Genomic DNA, 25103 nt, shown 5'->3' on the forward strand with positions numbered 1-25103 from the left:
AATCAAAGTTGAAAATCTTTAACCAAGTAAACCTCACAAAAGAGGCAGTGATTAAACTTAAAAATATGTATAACTTAAAGAACTCTATGGAATTACGCTAAACTGTTATTTAAATTTGAATAAGACCTTGATCGTTTGAGATGATAGTAAACACGAGTTGAGAAGTCACGTTGCTCCTGCTCACGAGTCACTCGAAATTAAATATTCTAGAAACACGATCTAGGGGTAAAAAATATAAATAAATAAAAAATAAAAGAAAGAATAATTTCATTTATTTTCGTATTTATTTGCTTTTCTAGAAATCTTTTTTTTAAAATAATAAGATTACTACGAAAAATCATTAAATAACTTGAGCGTACACAAACAAAGAAAAAGAATATAAAAATACAAAAAGCCTAATTTTGAAATTTATGGACTTTAAAAGTTTATAGTGTCAGAGATAGTCATCGATGAGAAATCATGAGTAATATACGGGTTAGTTTCAGACGAACTTGTTGTAACTCTACGGACAATCACTATTTCATTTATACTGAAAAAAACCAATGTCAATCGCAATCGGAAAATCTTCTCGGAACTAGAAGCTGTACAAATAGTGCAAAATGAGTGTCCTCAACCTTTACATGATTATTAACGATCATGAAAATGCAAGGCAAAGCTGCATAAGAATTTTATCATGCCATAAAAAGATTTTATTTAATACAGCTTTAAAAGATGTAAGAACGTTTTCCGACGACGGAATAAAAAATCTATTAATATCTTGATATTTAACAACTGATAAAAGTACTTTCTTCTTCGCTTTTTCTTCTTTTTTTTATGAGTGAGGGTACATCCATTTACTTGTAAATTTATTAGAATTGTGTTCGCAGATTCCTAACCTTATTACCACAAGATATTGTACGATATTCAAAATGCCACCCAATATCGTGAAGCTGTCATAACAATGTTGTTAAGCATTTTGTGCTAATATTAAAGTTTAATAAAAATACAACATGGTCATATATGTATTAAACTTTATCCCTTTCTTTTAAACTTTATATTTCATCTTCATTTTTTTTATAGCATCAACAAAGTAATTTCGTAAGAAAAATTCATATTGGAAATCATTGCATTTTTTTTTTGTTTTGGAAATGAATACAATCCATATCAGAAATTCTCTAAGTTCTTAAAAAAAATTTATAATCATTTGCTCGAAATCCTCACTTGCTCATTAAGAATTTTTTTTGCAGAAACTTTTTTTAAAAGGATATCATGCAATCAAATTATTTCAATTTTCTATTTACAGAAACAATAACCATATCTATTTCTTAATAAAACTAGAAATTCCGGCTAACTGCTAAGAGAATGGCTGTTTTGCAATGCAATTAGCGAATCGGTATAAGGGATTAGCAACAAAACAAATGTGTTCTGTGCAATAAGGCGTATTTTTCAATTGTATATTAAAAATACAATAAATATAAATAAAAGTGAAAATTTATAAATAGTTTGTATTTATTAGCGTCCCCCCCACAAACCCCACTCATCAGCTGATTTCCTTTACATTTTGCTCAAAATACTATAGAAAATAAAGATTTTTCTTTATGATTGATTACATAGTAAAAATTTTCTTAAATTTGTTTTATATGTTGAGGAAGAATTATTTTATCTTAATTGTTGCCATTTCTAAACTGAAAATATTATAGATGCTTTATACAGCTTTTTTGCTTCATATAATTAAATTATGTCATTTCTGAAACATTATCAACAATTAATCAACAAATTTTAAAGGAGATTCGAACCAATAGTTCGAAATTTAGTAGTACGATGGTTTTTAGGTTTGATTCGTCTATTATTTTATTTAAAAATATACTCTCAACAATACAGCAAGGACAACGTGTATATAATCATATCACTTTGCATTTGAGTATAAATCTAGCAACAAAAAAAAAAGTTGCAAAACATACTTAAAAATATTTTTAAAACTTTAATAAAATTAAAGTCAAAATTGCGCCGAAAATAAAATTGGTATCACTGAAAAATTATATCTATTCATTTATATTTTCGAATTTTAAAATTGTATAAAGAGGATTTTCGTTCGATAATATGCCCTGAAATAAATGGGGAAATAAATAAAAAAATTAATTAATTTTTAATTAAAATTTTAAAAACCCATTTCTACTAGTGCTTCAAATATATATCATATTTAGGAATTCATGAAATGATTGGTTACCAATATATAAGTGCTCATTGGGTCTTTCAGTGATTTTTTTTAATATCAGTGACGTTATTTGGACTGCGCTAGAGAAAGTAGTTGTGTTATATTCTGTAATAAAAAATAAAGAACGACACATGTATCTGCAAATGCCGCTTCACATGCAAACTATAGATATTTATTTGTGGACAGCTGCTAAATCATAATAACAAACATTTGCCAACTTCCCGCTGTTACGATGTTGATATAAGATTCCTGGATTTAAAATTTTATTGCACGCAAAACAGTCTATGGCTTTGATAATAAACAAGTTTTGATTTAACTTCTGAAGTCTCATTTTTTAATTATTAAAATTATTTTGGAATTTTTGAATTAAAATCATTTAAGAAGGTACGGGATTTTCCAAATTCTTCTAGAATGTTTATTTTTTGGATATTGATAAATTAGAGTATTCAGTATTAAAATTCAATAAATAAATGTACACAGTCCATCCGCAGAATAAGAAAGAATTTTATTTAAAAAAATGTGATAAATTTCGCAATGAGATATGAAATGCATATTTTTGTATGCACATTACCTTTTTATATTATTGAGAGTACAAAAATAAATAAAAAAAATTCGCATTAAAGATTACCTCAAAAATTGGAAGAGTAGTTTTAGAATAGCGAATATTGACAATTAATGAAATTTAAAAAAGTCTTAAAATTACTTTGAAGTTTTTATAGTATTTTAAACTTTGAATTCATTTCTCAAATAAAATTTTTCATTCGATTATAATATTAGCAGTAGAAATGATTAAAAGTTTGATATTTTTACTTTTTTTGCTTTATACATTTTTTTATCATGACTTATTTTCTGCTTATTTATAAGTAATTATATATTTTTAATTTCTTTTTATTTAAATTTTACGATTTAAATTAAAAAATATTAACGAACTATGGAACTGTATTCAAACAATTTCATCCATTAACTAAGCTTTCATCAATGAGCTCCAACTTCATGTAATATATTTACAATTTACAAAACAAAACACCGACAGAAAAATAAATACTTATTTGGAAAAAGCTCAACTTATAAATTGAAGTTGCTGTTTGCAAATAAATAAATCACCGGAATAGAAACAGTCCGAGGTTTTATTGTTCTAGGTTTGAAAATGTCAGGAGACATTCTTTATAGCAGTTATAAAATTCGTCGTTGATAAATGATTGTTAAGCAAGAGTTTTCGCTCAGTGCATTTCACCCGCAGAATGGAGAAACAAAAATACACAATAGAGGTTTCCTCATTCTGCGACGGATTCTCCGACGACCTTTGTTGTTGACACGGAATTAGTGCGTTTCATGCGTCATTTACATTTCATCAGAAAGATTAACAAAGTAGGGATGACACTGTTTCGTTGCAATTTGCTGCTCAGCGGACAAATATGGAGAATTACCTGATAATTTGGCATTGATGTAAGAAAGTAGAGGTATATTTATTTGTCTAGTAATTCCAAAATATTCGTACAGTGAAAGGATTCAATTAAAGAAATATGTAACGAGATACACGTCACAAATAGAAAACAATAAGTACGTATTTAGTTCATAAAATGACAGGAACAGAATATGTTTTATGTATGAATCAATCACTACAATCGTTTAACAATTTTTTCTACTTATTTTTCTGCTAATTCCAATGAAATCTCATTCTTAGTCGATGTCTTTCCTAATTCATAAATTCGCTCGTATACAAATCAGATTACTAAAAAATACGATAAAAACTTTCAGTTTAAAATTCTATAATTACTAATCTTGATGGTAGCTATCTTTACGTCCGGTAGCTATCTTGAAACAAAACGATGACCATTTTGGAATAGATTCTGTAATTTTGACGAGAACGATATTTGAACTGACAAATCAATCTCCAACTTCCGTGCTATACCTGAAGGATATTTGGCACCAATGGATTTCATATGCAACAGGATCTTTTAGTAATCGTTTCTCCGGTAAAATCGAATTTTGAAACTGCAACTTCCCCTTCTAAAGCAAAGATTTTTGCACTAAATCATCGGGACCCTAATCTTGATTCTAATCAGAATGGATTTGAATTTTATATAATCAATTGATCTGTAATATGTCATATCTGCATCGAATTACTATGCTAAAAATTTGCGAACTAAAAGTAAAGTTATAATTTGACGGTATAAAATTATATAAGAAGCATTTCAAAACAGAAATTTTCATCAAATGTGATAGTTGAAAAAATTAAACAATTAACAATAAATTATTTAATAACAGAAATGTATCATGATTATCGTTAATGTGATGATATATGAAGAAATAATCATAAGATTAAATACTTAATATACAAAGAGAGAAGGACATCAAGTAATTATTTTCTCTATATCTTACATCATATTTTTCACATTCAATTTTTATTCACTTGTTTCATTTCGCGTAATACTGTTGATGAATATCAGCCATGGACAAGGTGATCCTTCATTCAAAAGAACTTACGGAAGTGCAAGCAGATTCACAAAGAACTATTTTCACTTAAAACCGAATGGCTCGTTTAATCAATTGTAATTTGTAACAAGTTTTGATTTGCGTTTAAGAAAAATGTTTATTTATTGCTTCAAAAATTGCATGAACAATAATTTCACAAAAATTTTAAATTATAAATGTTACTCTAAATTACTTTTCAAGAAGGCTTTTTAATTAATAAAGAAAATTGGAAATATTCCATTTTTGTATAATATTATTTTTTTAATGTAATGCTAATACATAATAATTTCGAAATAGTAGAACATTTTTTATGTGTCTTATTGTAAATTGTTATGTTATCTTTCATTATAAATACACATTTTAAAAGTAATGCATGCATTCTAGAAATGGAATGCATTTTCATTTTCAATATCTATTAGCAGATGAAGCACGAAGAAGTTCATTCATCTGATGCATCACTACAGACATGAAAAGATCCATGTAGCCAGAAACTTTCAAGGATAAAATATTATTCTACTGTTCATTTACTTTTTTCAATTTTTTTTTTAAAGACAAAGATGAATGTTTCAGCAAAGACAAGAAACAAAAATGAAAATTTTCTGACGTCATATTTGGAAAGTTCGTTATTTAAGAATTGTTTCCAAAAGTAGTAATTCCTGCCTGTAATGTTGGAATTGAACCAGACAAAATAATATTCTTGAACTAATTATAGTTTTTTTAAAAGGAAGATACAAGAATTTATAATGTATGTATGATGAGTGAATTAAATTTTTTAAATTATAATTCTCAATAAAAAATGAAAATTTTTAGCATAAAATCTATTTTATTTATGGAATAGCTTTTTGAAATGGTAAACAAACTTCAATATCCTCTTTTTATCGATTGCAACATGATTGTTTAATATTGTTATCAAAATTAAGTCTAATATAATCCCGATAACATTACCTCGAAAATTAGGTCGAACCTAACAGGTCAAATTGAATCAGCTGATCTCTAAAGACGTCCAATAAGAAATAAAACATTCAAATGTGGATTCCTAAATAAACTATAGCAAAAAAACGACAAATACTACTGTAAGTCGTTCTTGTTTGGAAATGAATATTTTTGTTTTATCATCTGTGTGGTACATAAATAGAAAGTTAGATATCGAAATTTTGATGGATATCCAAGTTTTAGATAATCTGAAATTAGGAAAAAAATAATTGTTGGAAACTATGTTTAGATTTCTATCTGTTTAAGAAAACGATTATTCGAAAATCTGAATCCAGATAAATGGTCTAATCTGAAACTAATTTAGTGGTCCTAACACTAAATTAGAATCATATTTTACATGAAATCTACCATAACTGGTTATATGCTTGTCTTTCCATTCAAATGCTTGCGAACATGGCAACTTAGAAACAAGACAAGTAAATAGTAAGAAAGATGGAATTTGGAGTATATTTTTATCAGCAAAATTCGATATGTGTATCAAACATTATATCAAATTCATTATCGCATTGATTTAATTCTCTGTATTTAAATGAAATGACTCAAAATGATTAACCAGATGAATGATAAATAACAATAAAAACTGAAAATCTGCATTGAATTTTGTATTAAACGAAGAGGATTTTTTAAATGCATACTAAATTTCCTTTACTTCAAGACGAAGTTAAAAAAAATACTTCCATTAATATTCTATCATTAAATAAATCTGTTTAATGATACTGATTTCTTTGTCCCAGTTATCAGATTTTAAACTGAAAAGCAACTACAAATTAATTAAATATTTAAAATTAATTTATTGGCGTTCACAATAATAAATAATTTTATAGAAGGTGCATGTACATAAAACATATAATATTTATTCAGTTAAATAAAAAAATATTTAAGAAATTTTTTTATCTTATGCAGTTACTAGATTTCGTAATTTTAAAATGTCATTATTAAAGTCAGTTGAGATAATTACGAAAATTTATTGTCTTTTCGTTATAATTCGAACATTTTTCATGAGTACTTAAATATTATTGACTTGAAAGTTACTGGATTACATAAAAGTAAGCAGTAGTCGAATGTGTTGTGACATCCAACGCGACACAAAGATTTATTTAATGTGAAATTTGATAGCCTACACCTGAAAGAACTATAAAAATTATTGTTTTTATATGTATTATTTATTACAACATTAAATTAACTCACAAAAGTTTAAACAGGCACTTTAGAGATTCGTATTAATACTTTAAACGTTAATATAACACGTGGTTTACAGTAGGTCCTTTTTTTTATTGTTATACAGTTAGAGAATTAAAAACTTCTTTATTAAAAACTGTGGAGGTGTTTACCTCTCGACTTTTTCATACAATGACATAGTATCACGTGTTGTGGTTCACAGTTCAGTGAAGAAATGGTGAAAGTGAGAATGGATTTTAGGTGTCTTCCCTCCTGCCGATGGAATACCATAATTTGACAAGATCTATAAAATTGACGCGAAGACCAAAAACTAAATTTCATTTGTTTTCGTCGGTGTGTTTTCGAATGACAGCGTTCATATACTCGCAAATATACGGATTGAAAATCTGTACATTTGCCTTATGTAAGATTATATGAATTCGATTCAAAATTTGGTAAAAATCTGCTATGCATAAAAAAATCTCCAATACCATGTACCAAATTACATGCATGTAACTGGTTGCTACAGGCATGTAATTTATAAACTACAGGCTGGTTGCTACAGGTTTATGTTCATAAACTGACTGATATAATTCTAAAAATATGTTTTTCGGTCTTAACGTGGAGATTCTAAAAAATATCGATGCCGAATTTTTTGATGTATACTTTTGTTTATGCACTTTCTTTATGTATACTTAATATATGAAGAAGCAAAAATGGGAGACATTTGTGCATGATTCTAATCTTTTCTTACAAAACATAATTCATTCCATTTTTCTGAAAAAATATATTTTGATGTTTCGTTTAAATTATTCAATATGATATTACTAATATTTTGAAATGCAAATTGATGAATGAATTGTTTGTTAATTTAATCCCTACATAATGAAATCGATTCTCTAATCAGAGAATTCTCTATTCAGAGAAACGGTTGTCGGAATTTCTTCCCATGGGAAACTAACCAAAAAAATAACTAAACAAATCATAGAAATAATTTAATGCATAGATCATTGATTTCTATTTCATATTGGAGTACAAGTTATAGTATTTCATATTTGAATATTTCATCAGTTTTAAGATATAGCTATAAAAACCAGGATATGAATAGTAGTGTCCAAATATTTCCACCGGCTGTTGATACTCAAAACATTCCAATCTATAGCAAATTAAATAGCTAGCAATATCAAGGTTTATTTTAGACACACGAATCGATTTTAGTTAGAAAAGCATTCAGAGACATTGTAGATTCCAGCGATGATCTCTTAATGGGCATGAAATAATTGCTAAGCGGAATTATAAATTGTCGTTGGACTGATTTTCCAAAGAGCCCTGCACAACAGTACCTCATTCATGTTACATAAATCGAAAAGTGGTCTACATTCCTTGCCACTTTCCGATATTAAACACGGAAAATAATAAATGGTCGCAAAAGGTGAAAAATACAATATAATGATTATTTTTAGACTGTCATTGCTTCAGTTTCAAAGAAATCATCATTCAATTTTTTTTCTTAATAAACAGTATTGATTGGGAATAATGGAAGGTAAAAATACCTTTCCATTTTAACAGAATTAAAAAAATAACACCCTTTTTTTCACACGAGAGAGAAGATAAATAGAATGATGTGAAAATAATACTTTCAGGTTGAAATTTAAAAAAAAGATTTTTGACATCAAATTGCTTAGGATTATACAGGACACTCATTTAACTCCTGCGCCTACTTTTGTCTTATTTAAAAAACAGCTCGAGTAAAAAAAAAGTGGTGTCTGGCTATACTTAATTATGCTAATGAAATATTGATACTTTGTAGAAACTAATGCATATTAAATGAAATTGATTTTTTTTAAAAATTTAAATGATTCATTACTTAAAAAATGAATTATTTTTTAATTATATTTGTTCACATTTCATATTCTATGTTTAGATACGTATGTGAGTATATATAATTAATGCACGAAGTGGTCTAAATCTGTTAGATTTCCCGATTTAAAAAACCCCACTTTGAATTACCAACTCGAGATAGCGTTATAAGTATTCTCCATGCGTAAGGCATAATTAATTAGATGCAGATATCCAATTTATGACTATAGCTGTCACCGTTCTCAAGTCCATTCGAGGTCAGACTTTTGACCCTTTGCATATTGCATCTCAAATTTTCCCCTATCAGAAAAAATGTATTGGATATACCTTAAGAAAAAATCCCTTGATAAGCTGGAACATGAAATAAATGTCTTCTGTATCAAATGTTGAAGAAAGAAACATATAAAGATATGAAAATCCTACCTCTTTCGACCGGCTCTGGATCCCGATCCTTCCAATCAACAGGTAATTCCATTCCCACCAACTGACTGTAGTATCGTTCCAACACCAACACGAATTCTTCTGCTTCTCTGTCCTCCATTTGAATGTTCAGGCACTAGAACAGAAAGAACAAAAAATATCGAAAATGTGTCGAGAATCAACCCTTTTTTTTGCAGATACAAAAATTTCTCTTATAACAAGACCTGCTAAAAATGTTAATTTTTTTTAATAACGATATATCACTAGTGCACTGCTTCTGAGAAAACAATCATGCATTTTTATATAAAATAAAAGAATATAGCAAGAAGTCCAAAAATGAAATAATATAAAAGAACTTTTACAACCTTAAAACTTATTTTATATTTCTTTTGTCTTACATGGAACTGAAAAAAAAAATATATATATTCAAAAGACTGAAATTTAAATAACTATTGTTTACTAAATTTATACCGTTGTTATGTATATAACCAGTTAAAACGAAAATACATTACAGAATTATTATCAGACTAAAATATTAAGACCATAAACCTGAAAAATCAAACAACATTTTATGTGATAGAGTCAATTTAACTTAGGCCGCAAATAAAGCTGCAGTAACAATAAATGTAATAGCCAGTAGAAAAGACTTAACTTTTGAATTTAAATGAACTTGTATCAAAACTATAATATATAAAATAGAGGAATACATGAGTTATGCTGGTATAATAATTCAATTTTTTTTTCTGAGACTTTTCAGCCATTATTTCATTAAAAATCCGTATTTTATAGAATCTTAGTGCATCTTGAAATTTATTGAAACTCGGCGAAGAATAAAAGTAAAGTGTGAAAACAGCCATCTTAGATTTTATTTTCATCAAGATATCCTATAATTAAATTCTTGGTTTTAGAATAATTTAGTTCGATAGAAGGATCTAACTAATAACCAATAAAATTAGATTCACGTCGTTTACAACGCTTCTTCAGTTCCCTCAGACTGAATGTTAATTGATTTAAGCGGTTTCCCATGATTTATGATCTCTTCCCTGATTTACACCGCTATTCCTCTGGCATCAGAGTTGGATTTAGACATTTGTAGCCCTAGGCAGTGCACATTTTAAAGAACCTCTTTTAATACACTGGACAATTTAGTTTTACATTTCAACACATTTTTAATTTAATCGACATGTTGAAGATTTATTTTAGGTTATTTTTATTTTGTTTATTTTCAGAAAGTGGATCCCTTATTTATTTATAATGGCTCAAAACTATTTGATATCCATGTTTGTATACAACATTATTGAAGTACACGTTGGTGTTTATTAATATGGAGATCAACAGGATCAGAACGCACGGATTTATTAGTATGTACTTTTGTACTTGACAGATAATAATGGATAACTTTATAAAGCTCTGTTTTCAAGTAAAAAAACAAAGGGAGTTGAATGGGAATTCCACGTTAAAAAAGTTAGGAAACAAATGTTTTCGTCATTTTATTTTCGCACATTGAAAACAGTATTTTAAATCTTAACAAAATGCTATATAAAAGCAATTACCACATTTTTGTAGTATTCTTTCAGTATTCTATTCTATAGAGCGCATTTATTGTATCTCTTTTAACCTCATCAAACCATGAGTAATAAAACATAAGAATCTTTATGTTCATTTGCTTTACATAAAAATACAGACATGATACAGACGTGGAGGGAAAAAAAAAGGTGAACTTCATAAAATAATGAACTGTACTAAACATAAATTCCGAGAAGTAAATTAAGTTTGATTAGTTAAACATTATAATGAATAAAGTTTTATTAAAATTGCTTGATATATTAAAAATATCATAAAATTATAACACAAAAGAAAATTAATCGATCTGTAGTACGATAAAAATCAATTTTGAAAATGCTGAATTGTGAATTTTCGTGGAAATATATCATATCTGATAATAATTTTATCCCATTAAATAAAGATTAAATTAATCTTTTCTGGAACCTCCATCACGCCATTCTCCTGTATTAGTCTGCTTTGGCGACAGTTTTTTGGTCCGTTTTATTGATTTTTGAGGTCGTTTAAAGGTTAATATAGAATGCAATTTAATAAAAACCTTTTCATCTTGTTACATATGAATGAAAAATCTGAATTTAATCGAATCAGTTTGCTAAAAGTGGAAATCCTCCTACGGAGTTACTTATTGACAAAAACAAGTCACTGAATGTTTTTAATGAATGAGTTAGAATTCCATCGTAATTTTAATAAACATTATTACAGATAAAGTAATGAAAATATTAAGATACAGGAAGGGGAAAAATTATATAAAAATGAAATTTATGCCATTAAAAAAATTTTTTTTTTTGAATCTTAAGATAGTAAAAAGATTATATTTGCAAAATAGCTATTTTGGAAGATATGAATATCAATTTCTGTGGGAAAGTCATAACGATTACCCATCTGGTGATAGTTAAGTCTACTTTTGAGCTCGTTTAAATTTTCTGTTTGAAGCCTATTACTTGATTTCTTTTACACCTTCTTTCCTCAAATTGAATGCACTTTCTGGCAATATAGAGAACCATCTCCAGAATATAATAATATTTTGTTCTAATATTATTGTGTTCCAATTCTCTAAAAAAATATTTTGTAACTATTAGATAAGCAAAGCATTGAATTCAATGCAATTGTGAAATTTGTACGAGGATTTATTGAAATCTGATTGCTGCCATTCGATTGCCAAGTGCGATATCTGTGGCACGTATGTTAGTGTTTATATATATATTTCATCTTATATTGAACTATCTTTAATTTCATAACAAAAAAAAACACTAAGAAATAGGAAAAATTTGTATAACGTCCATAATTTTAGTTATTATATCAAGCAATTCAGATTAATATAACTTTCATTATCGGGAGACTTTATTATTCGGGTCTGGTGATCAACTTCGGCAAATGATACGGTCTTAGGATAATTACTTGGGGATCAATTTTTGGAATTAAGGATAATTGGGGCGTGCGTAATTTGTACCCAGTTGGCTTAAAACGTTTCAGGATTTGTTGATACGAATATTGTCAATCGCAGTTTAGGATTCTGATAGTTTAAAATAGAGCTCTTAAGTCACTCTGCCATCTCACATTTTCGAATGATATGGAATGATGCTTTTTAACTCGATAAGAATCCTATTCAGGAAAGGGTGTTTATTTAATGGAACCATAAATGTATGCACACAATTAACGTCAGACGAGATTAAAATTTAAAGTATTTCGCACTTAGAGATGGCGAAATTCCCTGACAGATGACAACTAACCAAAATGGAAACTGACAGATTAAGAGTGTATAAAATATACAGCTGTGTAAGCCTGCTGCTAGTTACTCGAGTTTGTTAAAATTAATCATCGTTTTAAATAAACCTAATTGAAATCTGAAATTTTATATTAAATTGCGAATTATTTGTGATAGAAATGGCAAAAATATAAGTTTCAAATGACATTGGCATCCAGAGAAATAACTGATTGAATTTTCATGACTCATTTCAATAACTCATTGAATTTCTGATTTCCGTGAAATTCGAGAATTTTTTTTATTTTCAGTTTTCTAATAAAATTCAATTCTCAACAAAAGTTTTAAAAAAGAAAACCTTTTACTGATTTTTTTTGCCTTTTTTTAGTATAAAATTAATTATATTATTAAAATTATGTCAAAGGGTAGTAAAGTAATTTTTACAGATGCATCAGTTTATTTTCAGTATATTTATCAGTTTATACATCAGTTGGTGTTTATTGGACATGTACAGAAGAACCAATAAACTAATGAAATATACAGAAACTTATCTCTAATATTATTTTAAGGTGGACTATTTTAAATGGATGGATTCAGGCAATTTTGAAATCTAATCCCTCTTCTATTAGTATTCTATTCTCTAATCACAGGAATATGCGGAATATGTTACAGTTAAAGAAATTATTGGTTACCAGTTTTCATTACTATTAATAGAAACTGGTAGAAGTGATTAGTCATATTAATGTTATTTATTCTGTTATTATAAATAATTAATGTTTATTGATATTAAAAGTGGTTATTATTAATGATAACCGATTAATCACATTAACTGCAGTGCCCTTGACATTCTTTTGAGTTTTTTAGAGCAGTAAGATACAGATGAGTTGCGTTCGAAATTCCCTTTGTAAAATATTTGCAACAGAAATTCTCACTAATGAGGTTGATGACCATAAATCCGCAAAATGATTGTGCATATTATTTAACTGCAACTTATCTTAAGCTTTTGTTAAGATAAAAGCTAGTGACATATGTTTTATTGCAAAATTTGCAATTCATTTCAAGATTAAATTTGCATTAACTTTTGACACGAGTTAAGTGTGCATGAAAAGCTTTATTTTTTATACAAATAACAATCGACAAAAGCAAGCAATTATTTTATGTATTTAATTTATCCTTATACTTGCTTTAAATTCTATTTTATTTACTTAATTTTAAAACAAGAAGATTTTACATTTGCCTAACATAGTTGCGCAATTCATAAAAGTTCCGTACCTCCTTTTCTGGATGACGCAGCTTAATTTTGATTCTGTAAGAGAAATCATCTTCTCTAGAGACTTCTATGCCATCCAGTTCTCCGAATTGAGCAAGGTTGATTGGCTGAAAAAAAAAAAAGAATTAAACATACATTTTCATTATCAGATGCCAGGAATATTTCTGTGTGACAAGAGACCGATTTAGTCACATGTCTCAAAAATAAATTCATCAATTCCAACTTAGAATCGCTTGCAATACAGCTGAACAAACAGAAGGAAGTCTCAAAGCAATTTTGCGCATCACGATATCCATATCATAACAGAATTAGGGCTGATGTCAAGCTGCAGGAATGCAAGAAAGGTAGAGGAAGATTTCGTGCATTCACATAATGATGACATGACGTGACCATTTAAGGATCGCATGCTCCAGAAAAACGTCATCTTAATAAGCATGATGTAATCAAAGAAAGTGCATCGATTGTCAAATAATTCTCTCTTGAGGCTGCAAGTAATTTGATTTTTAATGAGTCCTGTAAAATATAATTTTCTTTCGCATGCCCATTTTTTTTCCAAAACACATTTTCAGGGTCTTAATTTCACTAAGTCCCTCAGCCATATACAAACATAAACTTCCAGTGTAATAATCATTTTTTTCAGATTCAGATGAGAGTTTTTTAAAATTGTAGGTCTAAACAAGAAGCTAATATGTTGAAAACAACCGCTTCTATCTCATAACCAAGTATCAGCATCCTTTTAGTCCAGCTTTTAGCACCATGCTAAAAATCCGCAATTTAAAAACTTAAGGACTGTTGCTCATTAGAAAAGGATTCTTTGTGAGAAATTTTTTCCACAAGTTTATAAAAAAAAACTGGGAATGAAACAACACAAGTGGAATAAAAATTATGACAGATACAGAATGTTTCATTTCACAGTATGTCATACACTGATAACATCTCCTAGAAACTCATGCCGGACCTTAAATCTTTAGATTTCTTCTTTAAAAAGGATGAAGTCACTGATATAAAAATTACTCAGTGCCAGGATCGTTGAAACAACTGCAGATGTTCATGACATTCTTTTCCACTTTGATCAGGTCTGAGAGTTCGTGAATCGACATTGCGAAGTCTGTATTTGGTGGATATAAAGGACTTGAAACATATAGGGGAATGTATCTATTGAACTAATTCATACTATGCTTTATGTGTGTTATAGAATCTTATTTCACACCACTACCAGTCTTCTTTCTTTATATACTGTTCATGTTATTGTGGCACTGCAAGGTTCTGTTTCCGGAAAACAGTGACAAAACTTATTTGTAATCATAAAATATACGAATTACAACAGACTAATATTTAAAATCTGTGCTTTTCTTTGTGAGAGAGCCCCGATAAACAATGAAGTAATATTTTCGATTTTCAATCAACATTAAACGCTAACAGTTTTCAGAACAAGAATAAATTTTTAAAAAAATTACATAAGAATAAATAATTATCTTATAAAAAAAAGAAAATATATACTAACATGAATTTCATAACAGATTAAATAATGACAAATATTTGTTAATGAAAAATAGTGGAATTGAGAGCATACCTTAAAATTACATTTCTTAAAAATGCTAGGGCATTTTTTAAATAAAAAATAAAAATAAAATCAGAATAACTTTTGAAGTGACATTAATGATAACCAATGATTAATAATAAACGACAAAATAAAAACAGTTATTTCAATCAGTTACTTATAAAAGCAATATATTAAACCCAATTCCTCTGATATCAGCAGTTAATTTCAATTTTGATACATCATGCACGCCGCTACTAAATACAAAATTAAAAAGCTGTTTCTAAATTTTGGGGGGGGGGGGGTATTTGATAGACTCAATAATTTAATAAATTTTTCAGAAAAATAAAAATTTCATAAAAATCGGAAACAGAATTTCAAAATATTAAAATACTTACAGCTATATTCCGAATAGTACTGATTTGACTGATTCCAATCCTCGGGCCAACCAAAATAGCGATTTCCATAGCGGAATTCTAAAAAAACAATTTTAATTTTAGATTCAATTCTGTGTAACATAAAAATGAACTGAACTGAAGAAAAGACGAAGAAAACACCAGTTTAGTAATGCAATCGCAGCAAGAATTCTTCAAATTCACAAATTAAAACTTTCGAAATGCTAGAAAATCATATATTGTTCTGATGTCTTTGTTGTACTTTACGGCAAACATCAAAATATGAACAAGTTTTTAAAGAATTTTCTATCCCACAAATTCAAGGCCAAATTTCAATATCCAGTTTTCAAAACTTCAAAGGATTAATTATTTTAAAATAAATATCAAATATAATAAATATTCTGCAGAATTTTTTCTTCAGACAAAACTTTTAATCGAAACGTTCTATGTATAATTTATTTAATATATATTGCAAAAACTTGTTCAAAGTTTGCAGTATTTTGGGAACAAAGTTCTTTAAAGGCTCGGAAAGATAAGTGAGAATTCAAGCAAAATATAATATTATTACCTAAAAATGAATGGGATACAAGAAGCATAAATTATCTTACTGACAAATAAAAAAAATTATATTGCTTACTACATATAAATAAATAGTTTGATACATACAAAGATAATTTTTGAAACTCATGGCTGTTTTTTTTCAATAAAATGATTTGTTAACAGAAAAATATAAACTCAATTGAGTCACAAGGAAGTTGAGAATCGCGTGCTTCCTAAATTCAACATTGTTTGCTTTAATAAATATAGAATATAGGCAGGTTAAAATTATAAACCTGAAATATATTTTGACTTTATGAAAAATTGTTTTTATTTGAATCTATCTTAACAAAATTTTAATTTATAATTATTTTTTAATTTCAAAATAAAGGAAAAATATTGCAAATTAAAATGAAAGATGTGTAAATCGAACTATTAATCTGCGATTATTTAATTTTCAATAATCATGGACAATGCCTTTAAAGCCAAAACGTATAAAATGTCAGTTGTTCTAACCCATGTACTAAAAATAATTACGAATGTTTTCTGGAATTACTAGCATATAGTAATTTTGCCTACATTGGTTAAAAATACTTTAGATCAAAAATACTTTTCCGCTAGTTTTATTCATTATTTAGCAATGTGTTTTCTGTTAAAATAAACTCAGAAGATACTTTAGTTATAAAATATAATTTTAGACTAAAAATACACAGCAAAAACGTTCCATATTTTTCACGATTCACAGAATATTCCAGTAGACTTTATTCCACTTTAAAAGTGAAAGGGGGAAAGACTGCATTTGAGGAGAATTCAATACGCTCTTGAAACGGACTTTTTTTTCGAAAGTCATATTTTTTATACTGCGAAAATGACTTGCATAAAAAAGAAACATGGCACGACAAAAGCATTGCTCTCATGCATTCCGAAGTATCATATGCAAACTCGCATACGGAAAGCATTACAGGCCGTGGAAGATAAAATACTCAGTCGTTCCCGCTCCAGTGAATAATGGGCTGGCAGATAATATTCAATAATGCGAATTCTCCATTCATCGTATATGAATTTTTCAAACTAACATTGCCCGTTAAGAAGAATGCTTATCGAACTGAAGAGAGTGGTTTCCTTGAAATTTTCTCTCACCCATCCTAATAAAGAAATAATCTCTCTATACTTTGAGAAACAATTTGGATCTTGGGTAAGGATGGGAAAGCCACGAATGCTAAGATTTTTTCAAAATCGCACGCGAGTGTTTTGTGTTTCGTAGCATTGTAAAGAAAATCGAAGTTGCATTTTGAACACCTTTTTTGCGATCGAATGAAATCAAAATTTGATAAGTAATTTCAATTTTAGTTACAAGATCACATACAAAATTCATTCATCTAGCTCTTTGTATTTTTGAGTTCCTGCGTTTGTTTATATGAATGAGAAAGCATAATCTGACAGATGATCCACATCGCTGAAGGATTTAATTCAAATTAATAAAAATGTTATCCATTTAGGCCTTTACGTTTTCAATCAATTTTGCACACTTGTGGTTGGGTAATCAAACAGACATACTTTCTCTGAATGTATTCTGTTCAGAATTTTATAGAAATCTACCAATTTTGTATAAATATCAAATACCGAAATTCGTCCGTCTAGCTCAGAGATTTTTTTTTTAAATTATGCTTTTCGCAGACAAAAAAAAAAAAAAAAAATGTATTTTTGAGCTCAGAGAGGTCTAACACTTGGGATATTAATCAAAATCCAAATTTTTTTTTCCTTAGATATACTTCTTATACTTGGAATTAAGAAGTGGCAAAACATCGGTGTATGAAGTAAAATTCATTTAAAATCAAATAATACAATTACAAATTAATTAAATTCTGAATATAAGTAATTTAGGGCTTCTATATACTATAATGTTGTTTTACAAGAACTTCACAGTTCTCTAATAAATGATATTTATATCTATGCACCATATCTTATATGACTGCGAATACTTTGACATCGTACGTTTGAGTATTATTATAAAGCTATTTCTTTATTGTCAGTTCTAAATTAAATTCCTAGAATGGCGATGAAAAACACAAATAACTGATCGCCCGTGAGAGAAATATTATGATGTTTTCTTAAAGATTATCAACCATTTTCATTGAAGTCCCTAAACGAAATATCTTTATGTTATTTTATTTGTTTAAAATGACGAATTTTCAGAACGTTTAGTAAGCAGTAAAGATTATCCAATAGCATCCAATTCTTCAATATTTGTTGAGCACTACATTTTACGGTCAAAATACATTTTTTTCATTCTCTGCAGTATGAAATATAAAGACAGAAAGTATAATAATCGCCCAAAAAGCTAAAAAAGCTAATAGATTTTCACGAATTTTTTATTTTCAGAATCCCAGATACCCCCCCCCCCCAAAGTTTTGAGTTATGTCTGTCTGTTCCTCATTATCTGTTTGTCTGTGAACATGACAGCTAGAAGAATGAAATTTGGCATACGGATTTCAATAAAAAACTACAAATTTGAAGTTTGAACGAAATTTATTTTGAAAAAGTATGTCTATCTAACTGTTTAATACACTAACTATAAAATGAAGAAACCTAGATAATAAAATTTGATACTTATATTTAACACCTGAAGTTTAGATTTGTATCGAATTAGGAATCAAATTCGTCAAGAAGTTGACCATATATCGATTTGTACTTTCATAAATATGTAAACGCGATAATTGAAAAATGTAATAACTTAAATATAGGAAATAGGGTATGTGATTCTGAGACTACAACAGTAATTCTGCTTCAAATTTTAGCTTTGATCGATCGGTAAAACGATGTCCGAAAATTCGCATTCGATTTTCTAGTACTTGCATACTAATAAGCAACCAAGTCATGAATGGTACTGCAATAAGCGTTTCCCGTAACCATTATTCGCTAATAGAATATTGATCAGAATATGAGTAGAGAGAATATGAGTGGTTTCGAATTAATAAATACTGTTGAGCTCATTCTTTAAAATTAATGAATTTAATACTGAATTTTGGATACTACTACTTGGCAGATACTACTTGTAATTCTTTTTTTTTCATCAACAAAATATTTCAATGAATACAGATAAATAAAATATTTCACGCAATCGGTAGAAATTATATGCGTACGGAAAAATAAAATTTCAAAAGATTTATTTGTAAAAATTCCAATCCCCACAATAACCAGAGGCTAAATAGATGACTCTAAAAAGTAATTTTTAGTTTACATTAAGTTTCTAGTAATATAAATAGAACTTATTTAAATACATATACACAGCGAATGTCGTTTTTAAATCGATTAACAGTTTATGAAATTTTAAACAATTACACCTAGTTAAAAATCTATTAATTTTTTTTAAAAGTAATGTCAGAATCAGTTTAAGTACATTCAAATAAAACGAAACATCGACGATTCTAATTTTTACAAAAGAAAATCATAACAAAATCTCACATTATGACAGGAAAGAAATTGTTGACATTCGACAAGTAATTCATTAAAACGTCAATACTTTTTGAAAATAATTAAATGTCCTCTCACATAAAAAAAAATCGAAGGACTATTAAATAACAGAAAAAAATTAGGACTTTCATTTTTATCCAATTAGGAGTCGTTCGTAAATTAATTATCGCCCATTTGCACTTATAATTCTATTTTTTCCCCACATACTTTGGTGCAGGTGGCGAAGGACTTGGCTCCATAAGTGGGCAATTCGCTGACAATTTTCAAGTAATGGAATTTCGCTTGCGTCGCCGTCAGCTGTTTTTGGCCGGGCCCACTCAGGGCCTGATTTTGCTTCATCAGTTGGTTGAGTAACTTGAGGAGCTCCTTGCGCTTCATCGTTTCCAGAAGAGACATGGGGACGAACTTCTCTAGGCCGTACTCGCGCCTGGGATGAAAGAAACAGAAAAAATTCGATTAACAATACTTTCACCAGAGGATTAAATTCGACTCGGTTATTAATCAACATATTTTACAAAATTTATTTTCTTTCAGTAGAAATAATACAAAATTCGAATCATCACAAACTTAAAAAGTTGCTTTACTTGAGTTGTAACATTTTATAAATAAATGATGCATGTGCAAGAATAAAATTAGGCAAATCTCTTGTTTGTTAAAAAATGAATACATGATATTTCGTCATTTTTTCTCTTCCTTTTTTTATGTCCTTTACAGTTCTAATTTTCACAGCAGTGAACAAGAAAAGATAACTATTTTTGATATACCACAACTTAACCCTTTCTAGGGCCGTGGGAAGTTTGCTTCCCACCAAATTTATCAATCTTTGTATGAATTTATGTAGGTGGCATCAGTTCTGACAAATTTTTTTAGAAAGACAGAAACTTAGAGGCTTCAGTTCTTTATCTTACACAAAATGATGTGTCTTGATTTGTTACTTAATTATTAATTAACCTAATTAATTTATTAATCAAATTAAATTTATCTAATAAGCTAAATGAATCCCTTTTCTTATTCTAATTTCAAGCCTAAAAATATTTTAACATAATATGATAGAAAAAAAATGGCTCTTTAAAGGGTTAAATAAGTGATGTATCAAAACCTAATTTGTTTGGGAAGGAAACACTGCAAGGAGAATTTTATTACTTTCTGCACATTTCGATAAAATTGTAATAAAGGAAAATAATTTACAGAAATTCAGTTGAAAATTCGAAAAATATATGTTAAAATAAATTAAAAATGTTAAAAATCTGAAGAAGAATAAAATTAATTTTAGGTTTTATTTGCACATAGCTATATAATTAGGAACCAATCATCATTTTATGATTTCATTTCCATAGATGACAACTCTATATAGTGTGTGTTTTGCTTGCTGTAGAAAACCGCAGTCTTCATACACTATCTGATCAAAAATATCCAAACACTTACAAATTTATGTTTTGTTTTCGAATTTTTTCAGAAAACTGGATGAACAACCTTCAATTTGAACCACGTAATGAATATGCTTGAACTCATATTTTAAGGATCAATTCGATTACTAGGATAGTTAGGAAGCCGAACAGAAATTATTGAAGGAAATCATTCGGATTCGCTTCTTTTTACAGAATAGTGTAATAATTTGCAACTTTTATCAATGATTTTGATAGGCAAGGGCAATATTTATTTTTCGATACATGAAGACACAAAATATTTATTAAGAAACACCAAGAATAAGTTTTTCTTGGAAATTCATCGAGAACTGCTATAAGCAAAATATTTACTTAGGTAATTATTCCCCCATTTGTAAAATTGCCAGTAATCTAAGAAAAAGAGTCAGAAATTTTAGGAGAAATGGATTTAATATGAAAAGAGCATATGTTTCTATATAAAATGCTCATGAAATAACTTTTGAGAAAATGCTTTCTAAGTAATTGAATGCAAGCAGATTCCTTTTCTGAGAATTTGTAGAATCGCTAGTTGTTCTATTTTCTTTATTACGGCACCAAGGACACTATTCAACCATATTGTTTCTCTATGCAGAGCTCAACTCGCTATTCTGAATGATGCATCATTTCCATATTATTGTTAAATAACTAAAACTTGCCGAGTTATGAAGCTTTGAATATTTATAAGAATATTTAGAATAACCTAAAATAATTCATTTTCCAGTCCATCAAATTTTTAAAAAAATAGTTATAAAATACTTAAGAAATAGCAATAGAATAGTCTAAAACTGTTTATAACAAATAATGGAAAGTATTGAAGTAGATCCGGCAAGAGGAAGCCATTGATTGAATTAAAATGAAAATCAAACTTTCATAACTTGGTAAATTTTAGTCGGAGAGTGATCAAACTTTTCTTATTTAAAATATTAACGTGTTAAGAATATTTTACTAAATATGACTAATTGGATCAGAGGAAGGAGGGGGGGGGGGGAGAATGCTAGATAAAAATTTAGTATTCGTAATTTTTTAACATTATATTGAATATCTCATGCAAAATAAATTATATTAAAAAAAATCTATTTTAAATTATTTTTATCCTGAAAATATTTGCCTATCTTTAACGGTTTAGAAATCGGTTCTTAGAGAGCAACTGGAGTCAAAACATGTTATGTAGTCTTAATTTTCTAAAATTATTATTCATATTAAAATAATTTAACTGGCGGCTTATTAAATTTTTGCCTTTTGTTTTGTCGTTTTTTTCTACTGTCTACAAACGTGTTAAATGCCCCATTAAAGAAATTTTAAAATAAAGCATATCAACTTCGTAACTCATATATACTATGTTTATATAAAGCTTGCGTAGTCTACTAACATTTCAAAATAGAGAACAACGTTAAAGAAGAACAAAAATAAAATGAAACGAAGCAATAAATATTTATTTACATTTACAGCTTGCCGATTGATTAACATAGTTTACCACGACTCTTTCAAGGAAAGCAAGCATCTTTGAGAAATAATTCTTTACAGTATTAAGGAAAAGAGATTGGGTTTTAACAGTTAAAAAATTCTTTTTCTTCTGTTATTTAAAGAAGGTCGTTTAGTATATACTCACTCTATCGCCTTGACGACCATCTTTCCCTGCATGCCGCTGGAGACGGCGTGCTGCTGAAGGTGCAAAGCGGCTAGCCTCAGGGCTACGTCGTACTTTAGCTCTGGGGCAAACCTTTCCTTCACTACATCGTTGCAACTCTGAAAAAAAAAACTTCATTACACAATCCAATTTATGATCAAAATTACTATTTTCAAATTAATCTTTTGCTTTCAGAACTCTAGCTACAGCAGAATGTAATGGGAAACGACTAGTGACTGAAATGAGAAGATTCATTCCTTTTTTGTTTGTTCATTTGTTTTTCTGGAGGTATCTGATCATACTATAATATATAAGCAATTAAGTACTTAAAAACGTCAGGCATTATTGCTGGTTCTAACTGAGTAGGAGAACGCGATGTAAGAATTGCACGATACCGATATCAGACGAATCTATTTTGAAAACTTAGGAAATGGACGAGACATTGTGTTCAGCAAAATCATATTGTTACAGAAAAATCCAGATTTAGTTCACTGAGTATACGATGAAAAGTCCAACAAACTCAATAAAGGAAAGCAATTTATTCTACATGGTACACAGTAGCAAAGCGCAACTGCAGTATACACAAGATAGCATTTGCAATAAGCAGCAACCCAAAAATAGCACATCGGTAATAAATAAATGAAACAGTATAAAGTTATTAAAAAGAATTCGTAGATAAATATTTCAAATGGAGATTTCACTCAATCACTCGATTTAGCTCATCTCAACTGACTGACTACTCACTACTCTTGCCTGCAGCCTCTGTTTTTATGCTCTCGTGCCACAGCATCAAATGTTCTAGAACAAACGATGAAGCGCGAGTTCTAATGGATTTATTACGAAGAATATGGAATAAACCGGATTCTTCAATTTTTTCTCCAAATCATAACCAAGACTGGAGATCATCAACTCAACATAACTATCTTCCTTATCAGGAGAATTATTGAGCAAGGAAGTAACATTACAAATTCGTAACAATATGTGCAGCAATCTTATTTATTTCTTTATTATATTTCGCCATTTCCAGTCTCTGTTGGAGACTGATCGTCAATAACACGCATTGTACTATATTGAATAATAGTGGAAACTAGTAGTTTTCAAATTAACTATCAAGTAACATTTTAGTTAGGAACTACTCGTTTGCATTCACAGCTATTAGAACGACCGTTTGTAAAAACGCTTGTTTATTCTAATCAGTACAATACGTATCGTCTCATAAGAAGATTTTTCTCTGATTATTTTCCTATTATAGGATACAATTTAGTTTCTAGGACTTTTATCAGACGAAATGCGATTTCCATTCTTGAGTGTAAAGAATTAGACAACTAGACAAGGAAAACTGCACTATTTAAAATCTATTGAATTTTATTCATTGATTTATTACATCTTTGCATTTTCACCATGTTTCTTCGATATTCATAGAGCTTTTCTATTTCGTCTTTTTGTCACTTTTTCACTAATAATAACTATTGGTCCAATCGACTTTTAAACAAATGCATGCTCAACCTTAATTCTGGCGCAGTGTAGTCCAAGAATGACTCTTCCGCTAATAAATCATAATAACCTAATCAAACTAAAGAACTAGAGCAATCATAAAATCGGATCTCGTTTTCTGTTACGGAAAATAATTTATTTTTAGTAGATGAAAGAAATTACTTCAGGTTCAGCTTATTATCGAGAAGTGCTGCCATTTTAAATGATATTGCTTTCATTTCTATAATTATCATCGCAATTCAAACCTTGAAGATTGTTATAGAAAAGGGTTGGAGTGTAGAACAAACAAACAGCTATAATCTTTTTTAGTGCAGAGTAAATCAAAGGAAAAAAAATATGTATCAATAGAAGTTTTCAAATGAAATTTCTTAACAGCATAAATCAGATTGAAAAAGGAGAGAATGACAGTTAATCATTGAAAATTGGGCTGTAGTTAAACTTACAAGATAACGCTGGCCAAAATAAGCAAGTTATAAGTTAATGTGAAAGAAAGAAATCCAACAAAATCCACAAACAAATCCCACAAACACAAAAAAATCCCACAAACTTTCTATAAATAATATAGAAAGTTTTTTTAAAAATATTGCATTTTATTTAAAAAAAATAAAATTCTATAATTTTTTTGTCGTAATCTGTGTTATTTCGAGAAAGTTTCAATTGCAATAATTTCTTTTTAACTAACTAAAGAGCTGCATCTAATTCTAGATCAAAAGAAGAATTTTAATATAGAAGTGGCCATAATACTCGTAAAAATAAGTATTTGCAAACAAGAAAATAATTCCTCACAGAAATTCTCAAGAATTTTAAAACAGAGTGGCAAATGAAGATTATTTCGCTTAGCTGAGCTCTCGATTACAATAGCATTATATTCTAATTTTTACAGTAATCTATGATTATGTGTCCACTTTATATTTATCAAAATTAGAAGAAACCGAAGAAATTTATCATACAAAATTTGAATATTTTGTTTTCAGTAT

General features: G+C 28.5%; 1 protein-coding gene across 1 annotated transcript in view; it reads right to left on the bottom strand.

Moving 5' to 3' along the window:
* LOC129960110 (uncharacterized) overlaps positions 1 to 25103 on the bottom strand; it is a 280895-nt gene that overhangs the window by 14604 nt on the left and 241188 nt on the right. The window contains exons 10-14 of the mRNA XM_056073244.1: positions 22615 to 22751; positions 19789 to 20008; positions 15574 to 15651; positions 13638 to 13742; positions 9104 to 9236 (exon numbers count right to left, since the gene is read on the bottom strand). Coding sequence (XP_055929219.1) covers positions 9104 to 9236; positions 13638 to 13742; positions 15574 to 15651; positions 19789 to 20008; positions 22615 to 22751 — 673 coding nt within the window. The remainder of the gene's footprint in view (positions 1 to 9103; positions 9237 to 13637; positions 13743 to 15573; positions 15652 to 19788; positions 20009 to 22614; positions 22752 to 25103) is intronic.

The sequence above is a fragment of the Argiope bruennichi genome, chromosome 2 (assembly GCF_947563725.1).
Source record: "Argiope bruennichi chromosome 2, qqArgBrue1.1, whole genome shotgun sequence".
Classification (NCBI taxonomy): domain Eukaryota; kingdom Metazoa; phylum Arthropoda; class Arachnida; order Araneae; family Araneidae; genus Argiope; species Argiope bruennichi.